At 38.1% G+C, this 21,465-nt stretch overlaps 1 protein-coding gene and 1 long non-coding RNA gene across 6 annotated transcripts in view; one reads left to right on the top strand and one right to left on the bottom strand.

Moving 5' to 3' along the window:
* ARID4A (AT-rich interaction domain 4A) overlaps nucleotides 1-10,758 on the bottom strand; it is a 63,237-nt gene extending 52,479 nt beyond the window's left edge. Inside the window, exons 1-5 of one of the 2 annotated variants that reach the window (XM_054690693.1) lie at nucleotides 10,661-10,758; nucleotides 9,597-9,647; nucleotides 7,824-7,934; nucleotides 5,809-5,874; nucleotides 4,491-4,581 (exon numbers count right to left, since the gene is read on the bottom strand). In XM_054690693.1, the coding sequence (XP_054546668.1) occupies nucleotides 4,491-4,581; nucleotides 5,809-5,874; nucleotides 7,824-7,934; nucleotides 9,597-9,602 (274 nt within the window). In that variant the 5' untranslated portion in view covers nucleotides 9,603-9,647; nucleotides 10,661-10,758. The remainder of the gene's footprint in view (nucleotides 1-4,490; nucleotides 4,582-5,808; nucleotides 5,875-7,823; nucleotides 7,935-9,596; nucleotides 9,648-10,660) is intronic. The other variant, XM_037503421.2, reaches the window with a different exon arrangement.
* Nucleotides 10,759-11,209: 451 nt separating this feature from the next.
* LOC119239134 (uncharacterized) overlaps nucleotides 11,210-21,465 on the top strand; it is a 23,161-nt gene continuing 12,905 nt past the window's right edge. For all 4 annotated transcript variants that reach the window (XR_008550119.1, XR_008550121.1, XR_008550120.1 and 1 more), the window contains exons 1-3: nucleotides 11,210-11,402; nucleotides 12,367-12,410; nucleotides 19,721-19,823. This is a non-coding gene — a long non-coding RNA (uncharacterized LOC119239134). The remainder of the gene's footprint in view (nucleotides 11,403-12,366; nucleotides 12,411-19,720; nucleotides 19,824-21,465) is intronic.

Here is a 21,465-nt window from a genome sequence, read left to right as displayed (position 1 = left end):
ACGTTCTAATCCTCACAGCAGCCTCAGCAATGTAGGAATCACTATCTTCCTATAATAGACAAAGAAACTGAGAATTAGAAGCTGAACCAATAAACTGCAATTTAGTTAAGAGGGTCAATCAAAATGCATAATAAACAGGAATGAAGCAGAAACTTTACAAAATGAACTCTAAGAAGGAATTAAAGAATACTGACTTTGGAAGAGTAAGTATTGTTAGTTAAATCTGTGTATGGCGGTTAAAATTAACAAAATATTTCACATAATGGAGTAAAAACTTTAAAAATATCTGCGTACTCCAGGTAAATTCATTAGTTTTGTTATTCATAAAATCATTTGAGATAACTAGAGAATTTCCTCAGCAACTAAGGTCAAAACTTTATAAATTTGAAAATTTAAGACACTAACATTCAAATATATATAATAATAACAAAACAACATGGGCATGATAAATTGGTTAAATGTCTATCACTATTAAATAGGTTTCTTTGTTGCTTAATACTTTTTTCCTCAATGATTTTCTAGTCAGTGGAATAAACTACCTGGTTTTGAAAACATTTTGAGGTTCATTTTGTTTATAACAACATTTGTCACAAAAACCCTTTGATAACTAAAGACCAAAAGCCATATAAGCATGTATCACGTTGTACAGAAATCAGTCTATTTACCAGTTTAATCTAAAACCTCCCCTACCACACTAACTAGGAACATCCATGAAATGATATAATTGATATGTAAAATAGTATATAAGGCACAAAATTCTGAACCTTAAAAAGTATTATAAAATATGCTAACATAAATGATCAAATAGGCTTAATAGACAATGTATGTATATATACTTTACATATACATTTCTAAAATTACTGGCCATTTTTTCCTTTACATTTTCCTTATTTTTCAAATACAGTGTTATTTCTATGTTCCGAAAAGGCAGAATAGTTTTAGGCTGTCTTATTGACAGGTACATTTACTAGAAGTTAATGGCAATTTCAAGTGGACATAAGAATTCTAATCCCAATTTTGATATCTATTAATGACTAGACATCACATTTCCATATGTTACAGATTTCTTATCTTAAAAGCAGGTATAAAAACTGCCAAATGACTAACTATGCTAAGAAGCACTGTTTTATGACAGAAAGAAGAAATATGCCCCAAAACATGCAAAATCCCCATGAGTTGGAATTATTTATTGTTCAGCATTAGAGGGCAAGGTATTAGTTTTTAGATAGAGTTATATTAGATCCATAATCTCTTTCCAAACTGGTTATTCAACTAAGAAAAATTAATCCCTGAATTACATAAGAAGGAGTTAATATTACTGATTCATTAGATAACTTCTGGTTATAAATGACCGTAACTCCTATTTGATGCAAACCAGAACAGTGATAGTCTCTTTCACTTCATTTTTAATAGTCTGACATAATTTCAAGACTTTCTTAAAAATCAAAATAGGTAATGGAGTCATTAATACTTTGTGTAACTTTCCAATTCTACCATATAACACTTTGCTAGGAATTAGAAATCAACACATCATCTAGAAAAGAGCAATGAAACCAAAAGGTAGTAGGCATTCAATGCAAGAGAAGTATAGAAAGTTCATGACCTGTGAAAAGATTACAGCCTTTGTCATATTTTTAAATGAGTATTTCAGCTCACAGTATTCTGATCATTTTCTATATGGTCTAACAATCAATACCTAACATTCAATACCTACACATTCTTTATAGAAGAATGCTATGGTGAGTATACTTAATTAAGTGAATGGTGTCTCTTAATATCTTACATATTTCAGGTCACTCTCATTACAAGGATAAAAAAAATCGTAAATGTTTTTAATTTTTCTCTTAGATAAATTTGTGTCTCAAAGGGTGGTATCTTTTTTTTCCCTAATTTTGCAGTAACTATAGATTCACCCAATGTGCTTTCAAAAAGAAAGATTCTTTCCATCCCCATATCTCCCACATCTACTAAATTAGAGAGATGAAGGGTCCTCAAATCCTCATCTTTTAAACAAGCAGTGTTTCTTGCATATACTAACACTTGATGCATGTATTATATGCAATTAATTCATATAGTTCATATTTTTCAATATTTTTCATATATTAATTCATAATTCATATACATAATATGCAATTAATTTGAGAACAAAATTATATACTTTCTGCTTTTAATTGCTTATTTTAAAAAGAAAATGATCAGTAGTGAGTGACTAGTTTTCAGAAATGCTAAAATCCCATTCATATAAAGGATAAGGACCACTACTCATAACTGAAGGGGTATTCTGGGGTGAAAAAACCCAGAATATGAAAAGCTTCCAAGTACTGCTCTTATAGAAGTATGAGCATTATGTCAGTAAAACTTCACAAGTAATGTGAATACAGCCTTGATATTAAATACAAAATAGGATACAATTTTAGTATTTGAATATACATCATATACTTTCCTATGATTCTATATACATCAACTCCTGTAATTTTCACCAGTGCTTTGTGTAAATAATAAAAAATATTTACTTCAATCTCTAGAAGTTAACATTAAGCTTAGTGTTTAAATCTTAAATTGTTACAACTAAAGCTTCCTAAAATTGTCAATTCTAAATAATACCACCACTATGAACCAACATCAATTTCTAGGAAATCCTGGAAGAATAAAAATGATTAGAAAAAAGTAATTACAGGGCCTCCCTGGCGGCACAGAGGGTTGAGCACAGCACTGTGAAAGCTCGGGTTCGATACCCAGCCAGCCAGGGAGAAACCCACATGGCATGGCAGACCTCTCCTGTCTGGCCTGCTGCTCCCCTCAGCAGTGTATTTCGTCAGTCTGCTTGTTCTGCTTCCCGATATGTCTCTGGTGGATTCTCTCACCCTCCCCTGCCTCTGGCCTGTGCCCCAGTTCTTGTATAAATAAAAATAAATCTTTAAAAAAAAAAGAAAAAAGTAATTACATACAGCAAATCCTACTACTAATAGAAGTCACATAGTAAGACACAAAACGTACACTTTTTAACCAGAATATCTTTACAGCTTTGAACATCAATTGGAGATGAATAATTTTTACCCAAATCAACAAATCAAGTACACCAAAAGTAAACCGAAGGGTTATTTCTTTTCTTTTGTACCTAGAAAACTACATAATAATTACAACACTTTTTTTGGTAACTTTTTGGTCAGTTATCTACCTTATTCCACTTTTTTAACTTAATAATCTCATATAATTATTAATTTTTGGGAAAAAAATTTTATGTTAAAGAATATGATATCTTTACATAATCATATTGACATTATGGTATTAATATGCATGAGCAGCTGTGGTTTAGTATTTATTCAGATACTTCTCCTAACTCATTCATTAATTATTTTTCTATATCACGCATTTTTCTGTAATAATTTTTCTTTCTCTTTTTTCTTTTACCCTTCACCAAGCCACCTATGTCCATACACTGCCTTTCTCCCTGCCAAATCTCCTTATTCCTACTACCCCGTTCCCTCTAGTAATCACTATATTCTTTTTGCGTAATTCAAGTTGGACCTTGAGGTAATTATGTTGAGTGAAATAAGTCAAAAAGCGAAAGACATCAGATGGTTTCACTCATCTGTGGAATACAACTACACACAAAAAAATTCATATGCAAAGATCAGTAGGAATAAATAATTATACTGCTTATAACATGATAAAACGTAAAAACAAAGCAATGCTATAGATGTCCAATGTAATACAAAGGATTAGATGTTAACCATGCAATTGTGTAGTTTGAAAATACTGAGAAGAGATTTAGAAAAAGTAATCATTGTTATTCTCATCACTATAATAACAATAATATATAAGTACTACTTACAGGTTTAAATTTATTTTATTATGACACTTGTTGCTACTCACTACAGTAAAGTTTTTAAAAGCCGGTATAAACTTATGCATGCAATTGTTAAGAACGCATTCACATTAGTAGCATATCTATCTTTGTTGAAAGGTATTACTAAGAATGCACTGACTGGATTAAAAATAAAAAAATTAACATGCGAGCACCTAGGCTTAAATCAATCCTCCCAGAATATTTTCAGTCTGTAAATTTGTAACATCTATATTTTATCCTTACATAAAACTGACAGCAGTACAATAAAGACACAGTTACTGTGCAAGCCTAATTGTAATTACAGAAACAGTAAAAAAAGTTTGATTATAACACTAAGTTTTATTATTTTTCTTATGCAATAAGAACAGCTATAAGAAATAACTTTCTTAGAGAGAAATATCAAGGCAATCTACAAAAGAACTACATTCTTAAATGAAATAGCCACAAGTGACCAAGATACTAAGAAAATATTTCTGTAATCAACAGGGCATCACTAAAATCTTAGTCAACTATATCAAGCAAATTTACAGAAAAGAATACATTATTTCTCTGTGAAAATAATGATTCAATGCATTTACAAAATAGAGATATAGTATATTCTACCCCCCAAATCATTGCATTAAATTACTTAATTACTTACCTACAGTATACCAACTTGCATCTGTCAACTTGCTGATAATAGCTTCTTGAAAGGATCCATCAGATGCCCTTGTTTCAACAATAGCTCCAACCTAAAACACAAATCAAATTTTTATTACCTAGGGGCCTCCCTGGTGGCACAAAGGGTTAAGCACCACACTACGAAGCAATCCACAGCCTCTGCACCACTAGTTCAATCCCTGGCCGGCCAGGGAGCAACCCACATGGTGCAGCAGATCTCTCCTGGCTCGCCCACTGCTCCCCTCAGCAGTGTACTTCAGTATATCTGCCTGTTCTGTTCTCCATTCTGTCTCTGGTGAGTCCTCTCACCCCTTGCATCTCTGGCCTGTAACCCAGCTCTTGCATGCATAAATAAATAAATCTTCAAAAAAAAATTCCATTACCTAATTTAAACAAGCCAAATCACTTCCACGAACTACATGACCTGGGTAAAAGCGTAATGGTAATATTTATAACTACACCTTACTTTGGCTTAAATCTTTATCATTTCATATACTTATCATGCAATTTGAACCCCTTTCACATAATGTAGTCACCATTACCTCTTCTACACATTGAAACTTGCAGCTCAAAAGAGAATATAATTTGCAAAGGGTACAGTATGAGAACCCAGTCTGTAATTTTTACTTGAGAATTTTTTTAACTACTTCATATTGCCATCAAAAAACCTGTGGAATATAAGAACTGAAAACCATCTAAGACAGCAAAAATAACTTCAATTTTCTTTCATAGAAATAATGAATATAATGGATTCAGCATTCATATTTAAGGGACCTTTTTGATAAAGGTGTACCTGAAGAGAGAAGGATGGACCAGCTGACCTTTCAGCTTCCAGAACTTTGTATATCAGATATTAACTGAAGAGATACTCCAACATAACAAAGACTATTATATAAATGAATGGTAACAAATTGATGGAAAACATAGTTATGAAGTCAACCTACTGAAGTATGAAGTCAACATAGCTAACTTGGCAAATGAGAAAAACAGATGATTGAGACTTTTGATACTAGTATACAACTTAGCAGACTAACGCATCTATTGCAACAATGTAAAACCAGTGAGGTATTCAAGAGCTGAAACATAAGTTGTATATATTAAATTACCTTTCAGTAACATTCTTAAACAAAAGATGCAATCATTATGTCATAATTTATGCTAATTATAGCACATTTGCATTTTTCTGATTAACATTCTTTTAAAAATTTTAAAGTATATCTACAAATGTAAAATTCAATAAATTGCTGTATGAATTTATGACTCATCATTTCAGATTTAAAGACATAGAACATACGTACTCTTAAAGGACCTTTCACTTGGTCATCTTGGACCAACTGTGTAGTATTATCCTGTTTCAGGAGGACCTGAAAAACATTTTGACAACAGTTCTCACATAACTTTTAAAACAAAACATTTATGGTAACACTGTTACAACATCTTTAATCTATGATTTCTTAGCATCTTGTGATTATCTCTGTTATAATACTTATTACCCTGTCTTACATTTATGTTTATTATCTCTCTTACTGCGACCTCCTTGAAGGCTACCTAGTCCATCATCACTATATCCCCAGCAGTTAGGAAGTGTCAATGTATATTTACAAGCACTTAATGTTTGCTGAATGAATAGCTATAGAAGATTTATTATCTGTAGTGATTATAGTAAAAGTTTAATACTACTTTCATTGCTTTTTATCAAGTCATAAAAGGTTCTGTCACCAAGTATATTAAAATAAAAGTATGTCCTTCATGCAAGGTAAAAAATTAAAACCAGATCTCTTTTGGTCCTTTATTAAGTTAATTTTAATAATAATCACAATAGGCAATTCAATTACAAATAAGTGCTCCTTTCCACCACAGATCCTCCCAAATGTATAAGGTAATTGTGCAAATAGAGCAAATAAGAAAATTCACATTCTAGGTAATGTATATCTGTTAAGACATCCCTCCAAACAAATGGTATTGATATTTAAGTTAAATACATGCCCAAGTGTGCGTATATATATAGCCATAATACTAACAACAATTAAGTTTCCTCAAATAGGTCTAAACATTTCATATTCATATTCTGCATAGCTGACATTAAAAAAACCTATATGAAACAAAGAAATGTCAAGTGCCATCCTAATAATACTTGAAAAGTTTCTGACATCCTAGTAATACTTGAAGGAAAGTTTCACAGCAGACCATAATTTAAATAGGAACTTACAATAACCATAGATCAATCAATTTTCAAAAAAAATTACATGTCTCTAGTTCACTGGTTTTCAAATTTCAACATGCATCAGAAATACTTGGAGAGCTTGTTAAAAAATAATCAGTGGACGGTATCCCCAGAGTTTCTGATTCAGTAGATTTAGGGTGGGGGCCTAAGAATTAGCATTTTAAACAAGTTCCCAGGCGAGGCTGATGCTTTTGGTCCCAGCCATATCTTGAGAATCACAGCTCTAATTCATTTATTCATTCAGCATATTTTGGGTGCCTACTCTGTATCAGACACTACTCTCAGTGGTGGGTATAGAACAAGACAGACATTTCCTCCTTTCATGTGTTTAATTCGTGTAGAAAAACATCAGATATGTTAGTGAAAACCAAAAATAACAATATTATGAAAGGCACAGCATAAAATCTAATAGACCACATCAAATATCTTAGTAGTATCAAAGAGGACTTTCATAAACTTTATTATAGTTCTATAATCTTAAAAATGTTTATAAATAAGCATGAACTGCTTCAATAATATAAGATTTAAAACATTTATATAGGAGGTTTACTAGAAGTAAACCCAAAAATGTTAACTATAGTATTTCTGATATATAAGCTATGGGTGGGTATTAATCCTTTGGTACTTTTCTATATTTCCAAATATCGTGAAGGAATAATGGTTAACATCTTTAAAATAAAATTCTTAAATCATTTTTTAAGATTGTCTTGAAAACATAATTTCCACGGTGTTGTTTTTCCTCATCAACTGAAATCGTCTCTACCTAAATATTATAAAAGGGGAGAAAACAGATTATAGCCCAAGTAAGTATGTTACTACAAATAGGAAGATCCAAATGATATGAAATATCATAAGGATAGTATATTTTTTCATGAGCATGGTATTTTGAAGAAGCATTTTAGAATAATTTCTCATTTTCGCTTTTCAATTGTAATGTGCTTTCCTTATAGTTATGTACATAACTACTTTCACACAGTAATGGTTCAATCACTAAAGATTCAATAAATACAATGATTTACAGTCTCACCATCCCCAGCTTTCTTCAGTATAGAATGAATAAAGCTGTTGCATTAACAAAAAAAAAATTACCTTTACTTTTACCAGCCTTTTTACAGTCTTAATTTTTGCCTCACAGAAGGCACCTCGGTACTTGGCACTGACATCAGTTCCCACTGTCAGGTAGGCAGGCTCATCAGCCGCCTGAGGAAAGGAACAAAAAATGTGAATGTCACTACGATTTTACAGTAACCTTAAGTGTCATTAAAAGATTCCATATTTAAAGTAAAAAGGACATTAAAATTATTTGCTTAATGATATACTGACAAGTTGAAAATTACCCTAAAGAAAACATTAACAATTATTTTATATACTGACACCCTCAAAACATATTTTAAGTTACAACTAGAAAATACCAGTAAGAGTAATGTTTTTTCCTACAGCTACAAAATGCTTCATCAATTCTACAATTTAAGAAATGAAAAATTAGGAAAAACAAGAAAAGCAGATTCATACTAAGTAGCTCATAAAACTTCATTATACATTCATGGCCTCCTGAAAACTGCTTTTCACTTTAAAGTATTGTTATTAAAATTAACATTGGTAATGAATAGGTATTTATTTATATAGCTAATTAAAAGCTTTGTGTTTTGGATACAGGACAGTTGTAGAAATAAGAAATGAAGTGAGTATTATTAGGAAAAATAATAGGCCCAAAGTTGCATTTTTAAGTTATAAGCCTAAATTTAGCCGATGAATGCAGAGATACAAACTGATGTTAAGACCTTTAGCTATACCTAGTTTACCAAACTAATCTTGAATTAAAAAATGCAAGCTTTAACAATTTACTTCTTAGTAAAAATGGCCATGCTTAGAAAGATACATTGAGATGTGAGAAATTTCATTCTACAATTTACTTTAATGAATGATTGCTGCCTCAATCTGTCACTTTGTTATTTTTCAAAAGTTAAGTGTATTCTTACAAGCTCAGTTCAACAATGCTAAATGCACTTAGAGATATACTTTTTAAATATAAAATGATTTTTTATTTTTCAATAGATTTTATCAAGTAACATTAAAGGTTAGATGTGTCACCTGAAGAAGATAGGAAAGCAAGAGAAAATTTGGGAAAATCCAATATTTGAAAGCTTACTACACTGAAACAGTAAGTAAATCAGGAACAAAGTACTTTTTAAAACTAGTGCAATTACAAATAATGCAAATTGAAAATAGATACTTTTGGTAAATATGTATCTATCTTGAAACACTCATTATCACAGCACTCCAGACTGCTGTACTGTATCTCCCTTGCCTTTTAAACATTACATATGATGTTTGCAGTATGAGTTGTCTTCAGAAGAACACATTTTAAATATTACTATAACAATTGAACCGTAAGTTTTAGTTCTTCAGATATTTTAGTCCCACAATTTCACTTTTTACCTTTAGAAGAAATTCTATCTCCCTTAACATTCCACATACTCATTAGAAAATCGTATTGACCCAGGGGAAGAAAACAAATTTCAAAAAATCCCCTAAGAACCAAAGCAGGACAAAAGGTTTACTTCTGCAAAGATTACTGCCAACACAGGAAGTGTTTAAAAATACTAACCCAATGGACAACAATGGAAAGGCTGTAGCAGCCTCTCCAAAGTGCGAGCAGCTTCAGAGAAGAGCCAAACTGACTGCGTTTAGATATAATAATCATTTCTCACCCATTCAACACGTTCTTATTTTCAGAAAGTGCTGGTTAACACAGGAACCAATTTTGAGAAGAAAAAAAAAAAATGACATTCCACAGCAGCAGCCTCCTGACAAGCAGCGTGTCCAGGGCATGAGGTTCGAAGCAGAGTTGACTCCACTTACCTTCATTTTCCCCGGTGATCTGTGGGGTTCCAGCTCAGCGAGCTCTCTCCTCTGCGTTGGAAGCACCGGGAGGAAGAGACAAGCAGAGAATCAGCCAGCGGAGGGGAGCGACCCGGGCAAAGAAAGTAAACAAACGCCGGCCGGGAGGGGCAGAACCCTCGCCCGCCGAGGGACGGGACCCCTCGGAAGGCGGCCCAGGGCCCGGCCGGGGCGGCGCGAGAACCCCGCGGGCGCCAAAGGGCAGCCCTCCGCGCCGAGCCCTCCGCGCCCCGCCGCGCCCCCGCCGCGCCCGCCCCTCGGACCCGGAACGCTCCAGTCGGAGCCCGGGACCCACGGCCCCGGGCAGGCGCGGGGCGCCGTTGGCGATCCCGGGTCCCCCGCCGGCGCGGCCGCCCCCCGGCACCCCGACTCCGGCCCGCGCCCCGCCTCCGCCGCTCGGCCCCCTCGGCCCGCCCCGGCCCGCGGTGGCGGCAGCGGAGTGTCACGGCGCCATTGCTCTCCTTCCTCCGCTCCGCCGCGTCAGGAGGCGGCGAGCGGCGGCGCCCGCAGGGGCAGGGGCCGCGGCCTTCAGCCGGGAGGCGCGCCGGGGACCGGGGAGGGGGCCGCGGCGGGAGGAGGGGAGGCGGCCCGCCGCGGGTGGGAGGGCGGGAGGGAGCCGCCGCCGCAGCCGCCGCCTCCTCCCCGCGCCCGCCTCAACTTTTTGTACAGCGCGGAGGGGCGCGGGCGCCGGCCCCCCGCACCGCCGCGGGCTCGGGGACGCGCCGCGGAGTTGGGGCGACTCCCTCCCGCAGCCCGCGCCTCTCCGCGCGGAAGCAAACTTAGCGGCGCGGCCGCCCCACAGCCATTTTCCCGGGGAGCCCGGGGACGCGACCGGGGCGGCGCGGCGGTTCCCGCAGTTGCCGCGCTGCCCCGGGACCGGCCCCTGCCCTGCGCCCGCCGCCGCGCGTCCCGCACCCCGTCCCCACCTCCACGGCGCCCCACTGCACCGGGACCCCGGGCGGCGGCAGCAGCTGCTACCGCCGCCGCGTTCATTCACGATCCCCCGCGCCCCTCCTCCCGCCTACCAACTGCGGGAGAAGTGCGCGCTGTCAGCCCCGCGTCCTCCGCCCGCTGACCCCCGCGGGCCCCCGTCCGGGCAGCACCACTCCCGGCCGCGGCGGCAGTTCCTGCGCCCGCTTCCCCACTCGCCCGATTTACTGCCACAATCCACCAAATAACAAGCTGTTGAGCAGACTCGCTCCTACACGAACTCCCATTGGCTGCTCATGACGCCGAAGAGCTTCGGATTGGAGTTCGCTGCCTGCCGTCCTCATTGGATGTAGCGCTGAAACTTCACCGATTGGTGCGGAGAACAGCAGGTAGGACAGCTGCCACTTGTGATTGGCCGGCCCCGGAGGCCAACGTTACTGGAGAACGAGGAATTGAGTAAGCATGTCCTGAGGCATGATTGGTACAGACGACTCCGGATGTGCTTGACTGAGCACTGATTGGTAAATTGAAGGGTCAGGAAGAGCTGCTCCGCCCGAGGATTGGCGGCGGAGTGTCCCATGGAAACCGAACAGGGAGCTGCGGCCAGAGCTTACACGGGGGCGGGGCAGGGTCTTTCCAAGGCGCCTGCGCTAAGCCGGCTTCCCGGCGCCATTTTGTCTGGGCAGCGGCGGCCGCAGCTCTATCGCATTTTAGGCTTCTGGCTGGGCAGGAGCGGACTGCTCATCCCCTGAATTCATTTCAGGGCGGCGGCCATCCCCAGTTCCTTCCGGGACAGCACCTGGTGAAGGTCGGGAGGATCGCGGACCTGTCAAAAAGGTCAGTGGGAAGTTATGGGGGTCCGAGGGACTGGGGGTGGCGCAGCTCTAGCGGCGCCGACACCGGAAGTGCAGGGGCCGCCGGCAGCCATGGCGCGGCGAGCGCTCCCCGCCGCGGGGTGGGGCGAGAGGGGGCGGGCAGGCGGGGGGGAGGCGTCCTCTCCCGCCGAGGAGGAGAGAAAGAGGCGGAGGAGACGCGCAGGTCTCCCGCAGTGCGTCTTCGGGCGCCTCTCTAGGGCTTGGGATTTCCTGGACCCGCTCGTGGCCCAGCAGGTCTGCCTCTCTTTGCAAGGTGTTTCGGGACCTGGTCATATTCTCCAGCGCCGCCGACGCGGGCGCCCCCTCAATCGAGGCGGGAGCCCCGGCTTCGGGGACGTCCTGCGCGGAGAGCAGGTTTCCGCAGGCTCTGCCGGGACCGCGCCGGCTGCGGGGCGCGGGGGAGCTCAGCTGCCGGCGCCGACGCGGCGCGGGATGCTCTGTCCTCGGCCGACTGCGCGGCGCGGCCCGAGGCTTGTGCTACTTTTGAAAGGACTGAAGGTAGTTTAAAGGACCTCTCCCGCAGGACTGCGTTCAGGGCCACGTTTGAAATGGGGTGAACGAAGTAGTAATTAATACGGGCAAGTTGTTTTGAATATTGAGCTAAATGTAAAATATCGTCTATAATCCACTTTGATTAAATTGACTCAACAACAAAGACACTTGAAAGCCAAATCACGTCTTCATTCACAAATGATTTTTCACAAAATTACTTTTTAGGGAAATAAAATATATGGGGTGTTTCTGTTAGGTACCTAATCTGGGTAGGTAATTAAAATTGACCTCATGTTATGTCTGTTTTAAACCCATTTGCTGTATTGAGATTCAAGACTAGAAAATGGTTGAATGGAGTGATTTAATAACTTACTGTGTGGGTTTGTTTTTCTTTTTTTTTTTTTTTTTTTTTTTTTTTAACAACTGTGCTGAAGAAAACAGGACATACCAGTGCCGGATACCTGAAAACAATCCTGGGGTGAGTTCTAGTATTTGTAACTATCTTCAGAATTAAGGTGAACACCTGGAAAAGATTCTTATTAACCTGTAAAGTAAGAAGAACAATAAATAGGGGAAAGAGAGAATGGTAGCAAAAAGATGTTTTATTGGATCAAGTGTTTTAAGTGAGTGTATAGTTAGCTTCTTTATGTGATATTTTAGAGTGAAATCTGGAAATTAGGACAGCCTTATGAATTTGTCCATTCATGTGTTTCCTCCCTGTAAAAATTTGACACATAGAAAAGATACTGGTAATAAGAGTTCAGAAGCTTTTTTTTTTTTTTTTTTTTAAGAAAATTGTAAAACAATACAATATTGCTGAACTTTCCAGGGGGAATCACCCAAAGTCCACTACCTGACTTCAAGATGTTTTTATCTGATTCAAATAATGCATGCAGTGGGCATTTGGAAATTAATAAGAAGCCAAAAGAAAAATCTCGTGTATTCTTTCCATCAGAAGATAGAAGTTATATTGTACTTACATTTTATACAGAGGATTTTCTCTCTCTCATTGGCTTTGTTTTACCAAAAAAACCCAAACAACATTCTAGTTGTGTTCATTTTGTCATTCATTTTTTTCTTTATGGAAAACATTGGGAATATGGGATATAATTTTGTTCATTAAGCATTTTTCATGGCTTATGACTGCATAATGTCCATGATACATGAGTATGTGTTATATTCGGATCTTTTAATTTTCCTACAATAGTGATAACGTATCAGTACATTCCTTTGTATATGTTTTGCAAAAGATTTTGTGTGAGAACTGACATCAGTGGCTAAAATTTCTAGGCATCTAGATCTCCGTTCACATCCCCTGATCATTATTTATTTTAGAGTAAATTCCCAGAAGTGGAAACACAAGGGCAAAAGGATTGTGCAAAGAAGGTTCCAGTCCTCTATAATTGTCCATCAGAAAGCTTTTCTGTTTTTTTTTGTTGGCTTTATTTTCACTTTCTCTCCCAAGTTTGTTTATTGAAGTAGAATTACCACCATCTTTAAGTCACAAAGTAACCTAATTTGAGGATTTTTCTTGAATCTCCTGAGTGAATCTGTTACTGATTTACTTTTTCTTCTAGAATAGCTAGACATTTGTATGTGAAACATTTTGCTACATGAAAAGTGACATTTAGAGGGTAAGAATAAATAAGTGGCTTCCCTGTCAGAGCTAATAGAGTTTAGCTACTTTGTTTCCCTGTTAGTCTTCCTTAAAGGTTTTTGTCCACATGTACATTCTCTTGGTGGTTATGGTGCCCTCAAAGGAGCCTGGATATGCCTCTCTTCATCACAAATACTTTGCAGTTGTTTGACTCTCCTGCGTGTGGTTTTTGAGACTACTCCAGACAGCTGCAACAAGGTTTTATTACTGTTAATGTCTCCCTAATAGATGATAGATGCTCTGTAAATATTTCTTATGAATCTCTTTGCACATTTGTATATGAAGTGTGAAATAAGCTGACTTATGTTTTCTTTAACAATAATTCTCTTCTACAAAATTCATATTTCACAGATGCTATCTGAACATTCAAACTTTAATGTTCCAAATACTTTGTTTCTTAGGTATATATGAAAGAAAATTGTGATAGAAATGTTTTTTGTAACCTATTTCAGTGAACCTAAATTAATAGAACGCAAACCAGATTATCAAGTGTTTAATGTTTCTGTGAGGAAAAACTGTTTTGAAAGCAGAATGTTTTAGTCAAGAGATGAGTTTACCTAAGTAGCGTCCCCACATGGTATTTTAATCTGAAATCTCAAAACAACCCCTGTTTTGTTTACCCATTCTTTTGGTTCCGTTTTCTAAATTTTTGATCAAAACGCTGTGAACATTTACATAATTTTTTTTTTTTTTTTAGCCATGGTAAAATACCTGACATCATAAGGATCATATCAGTGTTTAGAAACCTTTTTTTTTTTTTTTTTTTAAGTAAATAATAAAAGAGTCTGTTTTGAGTGTATGGGCTATAGCATACTCAAAACTAAAAGAAGTCTCTGTCTTCTAGAGTAAACTTCATTTTGGTAAAATTTAGTAGAGTGCTACAGTTTTTAAAGACCTGGATATTATCTGCTAAAAATTCTGTTTCTGGCATACAGTTCTATTTAACTTTAATCTTTTAGTAGTTGAGATTGTCCATCTCACTATTATACAGTAGGTAGATAGATACAGGTATTTTTTGGAATATGTCAGAATTTGGCCCATTGTACAGCCACCTCTTGTTTGTGGAGATTAGAACAGATTGCTGTGCTGAATGCAGTTGCTTTCCTAATAATTTTGTTGGCTTTTGGAACTTCCATAATATGGTTATTTGTAACTAAAGCAACCTTTGTGATCTTTTCATGGTCTTTTTGCCCTGTTAGATGTCAGTACTGATTTTATTTCCACGTGGTGTCATAGATAGTGTTTTTCTCTCATAGCCTATTTAAACTAGAATGGCAGCGTATTTTAAGATTTGAATTCAAACTGTTCCAGGTTACCTACTGGTATTCCTACATGGCAGGAATGTATGCTCAAGGAACTTACTGTCAATAAAAGAGAAAGCATAATTAAATGTGTGGGAAATCAACACAGTTATTTCAAAAGATGCAGTTTAGATAAGTTTGAAGAACTTAAATCATTACTCAGGAGAACAGATTTGTCAATATTCAGTATACAATTGGATCTAATTGATTTCTAAAAGATAATTTGTTTTCTAATACAGAACAGAATTTATTTAGTTGTCATTGAAAGCTTTTCAAGGAAAGTGAGATAGAATACATAAAATTAGAAGAAAAGATTCTAGTTGGATGGAAGGTTACAAGAATGCATTTAGATGAAGAAAGCTGTGTTTAGGACAGTGGATAAATAAAACAGTTGGGAGAAGATGACTGACTAAAGATTGCATTGGGAAAATTATGTGGGACCAAGTTGTCCTTGGTTCTAGGATTAGCTGCATATTAGAACTTATGAGGTATTTTACCACTATGCCTGCTTAGAATAAATGGCCGAATATTTAGGAAAAGCTCAATACTAGATAGTGGTGTTAGTTTGTAGATAGTGGTGTATGTTAGAGAACTTTAAAATATATTATGTAGATATAGAAGTAAAGCATCTAGACTCTTTGCCACCCATTCAAAACTCTCCTGAAGGTCGTATTAACCTCTTTCCAAAGTTAACTTTTTCCTTCCTTGCATCTGCTGCAGTCATACTAAACTATCATAGCTGCCCTATAGAAGCTATGTGCTTTCTCATTTTTGTATTTTCAGTAATACTTCAACCAACATCTGCAGTGTTACCCTCCTGCCACCCATGTTCAGATACTACTTTATTTATGTAAAGCTTTCCTTTGTATTTATATAACTATAGGTAATTTGTCCATATGAATTTTATCTATTTTCTCTTTCATGATTACTACCCCTTTATATATTGTATTTTGGTTTTTTATCCTATTACATCCTTTAATAGGGAATGTGATCATTAATAGACTGAGACTGTACCTTATTCACCTGTGTAAGTTGGAACCTGTCACAGACCTTGGCACGTATTAGCATCTCGTTTGTGGAGTGAAAGTTACAGCAAACTAAAAGGTGACAGTTAATGGCCAGTAAAAATGTGCTTTGTCAGTGTTTGGTACGCAAAGAACATCTTGCCTGATCATTTACTGAAAATAAGGTCACTTGAGGTTTTAGGGCTGGGGTTATAGTCAAGAATATGTAGTGAGTAGAGCACTATGGCACTATCTACAGGTCAAAATTTTTCACTAGAATGTTTTCTTGTTTTTTTTTTTTTTTTTTTTAAAGACCAATTACCCTCTGGAAGGATTGATCGTTTTTCTGGCAGTTACTGATTTTTCATAATCTACCTGATGGCAAATCTTCCTCATAACCACTAGTCCAAATTTATGAAAAGTTTGACCAGGACTAAAAGACATATCTGCTGCCTATAACAGAATATACAGTCATCTGGCTCTGTTATTGAATTCATAATCTCATTCTGTAGGTACATTTTTTTTCTTATCACAATACCAAAAGGCCTCTTGTAGTCTGAGAATAGGAACTGAGTGGAATTTCTTGAGGAAGACATTTATTTGATCTTTGACTATAATATTTATTGATAGAGTCTTGGCTTCTATTCTAGAGTTAGAAGGAAAGGGTTGGAAATAGTTAAAATACCATACTTGTAGTAGGTATTCATAGATCTAAAGCAGTAATTTTTGTACTCTTAGCTCAGAAGTTCTCAGGATTATTAAAATAGTTCAGTAAGATACTGAATTATGTAAATATTCTAATATACAAACTGAAATTAAAAACCAACTATTCTGTGTTGTAATTTTAAGCCTGTTCTCTTTGGTCATGATCTGGGATCTAGCACTCTTTGTGCATGTTTGCTTTTAGAATTTAAGGACCTTGGCACTGGGTTTTTACAGCTCTTGATATTTAGAATTCCAGTCCTGGACCATATATTTTAAAACAAGAATTCCTGTTCATACTTCTGATATCTCTCCCTGCCTGAAAGGTTAACTAATAATTAGCAACTCCTCAGAATCAGAATTATCAAATGTTGACTTATTTTAGCACTGGAGGAAGTTGCCGTTATTCCTGATGCATAGGATCAAACTCTGACAGAAGCTTTAATGTCCTTTCTTTCTCACTTTACCTTATTTTACTTAGCAAGTATTCTTTTTTTTCTTTAAGATTTATTTATTTATTTATTTATACAAGCACTGGGTACAGTCAGAATCGAGGGAGGGTGAGTGAATTCACCAGTGCCAGAGCTGAGAGCAGAGCAGGCAAACTGACGAAGTACACTGCTGAGGGGAGCAGCAGGTGGCAGGAGAGGTCTGCGTGTCATGTGGGACCCTCGCTGGTGGCTGGGGATCGAACCGGCACTGCAGAGGCTGCGGGCAGCTTCCCAACCCAGCGCACAACCACTGTGCCTTGGGGGAGGCTGCAAGTATTCTAATTGCTTTCATTGACTGCCTCAAGATTTGAAACAGTAACTTGAACAAGGTACCTGTTAATTTCATTGTGGTGAAACTTTGTATATGTTGCCCACACAGTAACAAATGAAAGGACAGTGTATTCTGGTATTTTCCCCTGTAATTCATTAAAAAAAAAAAAAACCAAAAAACTCTTGACACCAAAATTGACTTCATGATTTTCTTTGGGTCTCAACCCGCTTTTAGGGAGGTGGGGAGGAATAGACTAGATAATACTATTTTATGTTTATTTGGTAGTTTGTGTATGTTAGGCACTTTGATATACCATTATACCCTTAAGTATAATATGTTAAAAGTTAAGATATAGGGCCTCCCTGGTGGCACAAGGGGTTAAGAAACAACCTGTGAAGCTATCCGCAGCCACTACAGCGCTAGTTCGATCCCCAACCAGGCAGCTACCTACATGGATGGCACAGCAGACCTCTCCTGACTCGCCTGCTGCTCCCCTCAACTGCATATTTCAGTCAGTCTGCCTGTTCTGTTACCTGCTTTGTCTCTGGTGAATCCTCTCACCCCCACACCTCTGGCCTATACCCCAGTTCTTGTATGCAAAAATAACTTTTTTTTTTTTTTTAAGATTGATTTAAGATATAAATTGTTACCTGAAAATACTCTAGTTGTTATACCAACAATGTAATTGGGGTAGTGGGGGGAATGTGAGGAGACTTATGGTATGTTTGGTACAATGTTTTTCAGTCTGCTAATCCTGATGGCCTATTTAGGGGGGTATATTTACATTTGAGTTTAGGGTTACCTCAAATCCCTTGGCAAGCATAAACAAAAAAAAAAAACTTTTCCAAGTTTTTAGGTCCCCTCAAACCAAACCAGAATATTTTATTTTTATTTATTTTTTTAAAATTTTTTTTTTTAATAGAGGCATGTTTTTATTTATTTATTTGTTTGTTTTGTTTGTTTATACATGCACTGGGTACAGTCAGAAGCACGGGAGGGTGAGAGAATTCACCAGAGCCAGAGCGGGAGGCAGAGCAGGTAGAAGGACCGAAGTACACTGCTGAGGGGAGCAGCGGGCGGCAGGAGAGGTCTGCGCGCCATGTGGGACCCTCCTCCGGTGGCCGGGGAGCAGCCGGGGATTGAACCGGCGCCAGAGGCCGTGGGCAGCTTCGCAACCCAGCACTCCACCGCTGCGCCACTGGGGAGGCCCAGAATATTTTATTTTAAAATCTTTGTGTTTCTTAATCTTTGTGTGCAGTCAAGCTACTTTCAATGTTTGTATGATTTTGGAGACTTAGATCTTGGTCAGACAAGACAAAAAAGGGGGATTTTATATGAAGAAGCATTACACTTTAAAAAAGCCATCTTCCTGTTTCTAATTTCTCCATGTATCATGTGATACTGTCGTTAAAGTCTTTAAATTTGCAAGGGAACCTTGGTAACAGGCAAATTTTTGTTTTTTCTCTCAAGTTTGAAGTTCTGTATTTTATTACAGCCATGAAGAACTAGTCTGTTAACTAGTAATTATTTAAGCCACAAAACTTGCTTCTCTGTGCCGCCAAGTACTTCCTGTTTTGTCAGATTTCCTTTTAGGGAAGAGAATAGCTTTAGAGTAGATGAGCCGAGTTTCATGTTTAAAACTTCTCTCCTGAAATTGTTTGGAAGCTGTCCAGATATCTAGATGGGGAGAAAACTAAATGCTTGTCATGTCTATGCATGAAGTCATTTGTCAGAAAGCTTCAATTTGGCTTTGTATCACCAAAGAGGACTGCCAGCCAGGAAGGAAGAGAAACTTTCCTTGTCAGAAATGTAGGACTTGCCAACTTTGTGGCCTGCCTTTAGGCTTTCCATGTCAAACATACTCAGTTGGTGAATGAATCATTATAGTGTCTTGGAAGTAAGAGTATGTGCTCATTTCTAATATTTTCTCTAGAAATGTGCAACAACTGCATTTAGGCACATTTGCTCCATTTTTCAGTGGACACGGGTAAAAGGTGATTAGAAAAATATCTGGGGCACAAAAGTAACAGTAAAATGATTTTAAGAAGCTTTTGCAATGAAAATAGTAAATATAACAGTTATATATTAAGTCACATGTTTTATCCTATGAAACTTATAATAAAACATATCAGTGTAAAACATACTTTCAAAATAAACCCTGAATCCCTTCATCTTCCTGGTAAGGGATCTTGTGTTGAAGTTCTCTTGCAGTAGCATATCTTAGCCCTTCTGTAAAATTGTCTTTTACCAAATTAACTTGGCCTGCCATAAGACAGACCATTTTCTCTTTCTTGACTTGTCAATAAAATATGAAAGATGTCATTTAATCCATGAATAATTAGGCCATTTGTTTTCCTTATAGGCTCCCTGACTCTGTCCCTTCATGTTGGAAATGTTGATGCTGAACAGTTAAGATATTTGAAACCATCTACTGGAAAGTTTTTGCCAGATGTTTCATCTTTTAGGTATGTATAACTACTTCTGATGCATATACTTCCTAAAAATCAAAGGAAATAAAATTTCCTTAACATCATCCCCTATAAGTGTCATCTCCACTTGGCTTTGTAATAGAAACTTCCATATCTTGAAACACCTTTAAGTAATCCATTTCTGTTGCCATGTTGTCCTTTCAGTAATCTGAGTACAAATGATTCTCAAACTTTAGTGTAGTATTTATACTGTCATATACTTGTTAAAATTGCAGAAATTTGGTCTTTTCACATCCGACCTAGTGAATTCAAATCTATGGCGAATACTTACGCAGGTGGTCTGTGCTTTTTTTTTTTTTTTTTTTTTTTCTAAAGATTCATTCTACTTATGCCTACAAGAGCTGGAGTATAGGCCAGAGATGCAGGGTGGGGGTGGGCTGAGAGGATTCATCAGAGAAAGACAAGGAGCAGAACTGGCAGATCCACTGAAACACACTGCTGAGGGGAGCGGCAGGTGAGACAGGAGAGGTCTCCTTCACAATATGGGTTAGCTCCCTGGCCAGGGATGGAACTCCTGCTGAAGTGACTGTAGATAGCTTCATAGTGCTGAGACTTAACCCATTGCGCCACAGGTGGCTTTTGAACTAATTTGAGAATTTATGTACCATGTGCATAAAATCTATCCTTCATATTCTTACATAGTCTTTTTTTTGTTTTGAATATTGTCAGCTAAGTTTTTTCCTTCTATTTGGTATCTTGAGGTTTTCTCCTAAATTCACTGATCAGAGTTCATGCACCAGATCTCCAGAAAACTGTCCCAAATTCCCTTCCTTATTTGGAAGGATTTATCACCCCTACCCCATCTCCAAGGCATATTTGTTGTTCAGTATATACAGTATATTTCTTTTTTTTTTTTTTTAAAATAGAGGCATGTTATTTATTTATTTGTTTGTTTGTTTATACATGCACTGGGTACAGTCAGAAGCGCGAGAGGGTGAGAGAATTCACCAGAGCCAGAGCGGGGAGCAGAGCAGGCAGAAGGACCTAAGTACACTGCTGAGGGGAGCAGCGGGCGGCAGGAGAGGTCTGCGCGCCATGTGGGACCCTCCTCTGGTTGCCGGGTAGCAGCCGGGGATCGAACCGGCAGGGCAGAGGCCGCAGGCAACTTCGCAACCCAGCGCTCAACCGCTGCGCCACCGGGGAAGCCCCTATACAGTATATTTCTATACTGGTTGCCTGTATATGTACTTTTAGGTACCTTGCTTGTGATTTTTAATTTTTAATGTGCTGGGGTTTTTTTGACAGGAAAGAATTCTTTCTTACACATTTTTGTTTTAAAATTTTCCTGGCAAAATGACACATCATGGCACATCCAGATGTTTGCATTGAATCTTTACAGCTACCACTTGGTTGCTGCGGACTGTGAAAACAGTCTACCAAGCATTATCACTGGACCTCCAATTCTTTATATCATACCCCTTCTCTTGATGCTGTCTTAAGAGTAATTCTCCCATACTGTATTGGGCTTCAAGTTTGGTGGCTTTTCCTGGAAAAAAAATTTTTTTTAATTCCCATTCCTATATGGATCATTATAATAGTTCAACTCTTAAAGTGAATTTTCCTAAATATCCACTTTGTGATTTCACGTGGTAACAAAGTCCAAACAAAAACTGGGGTG

This window comes from Talpa occidentalis, unplaced genomic scaffold (assembly GCF_014898055.3).
Source record: "Talpa occidentalis isolate TD23 unplaced genomic scaffold, MPIMG_talOcc4v2.1 talOcc4.11, whole genome shotgun sequence".
Taxonomy (NCBI): Eukaryota; Metazoa; Chordata; class Mammalia; order Eulipotyphla; family Talpidae; genus Talpa; species Talpa occidentalis.
Note: the sequence above shows the minus strand (reverse complement) of the source record. Positions and strands in the feature narration are given on the sequence as shown.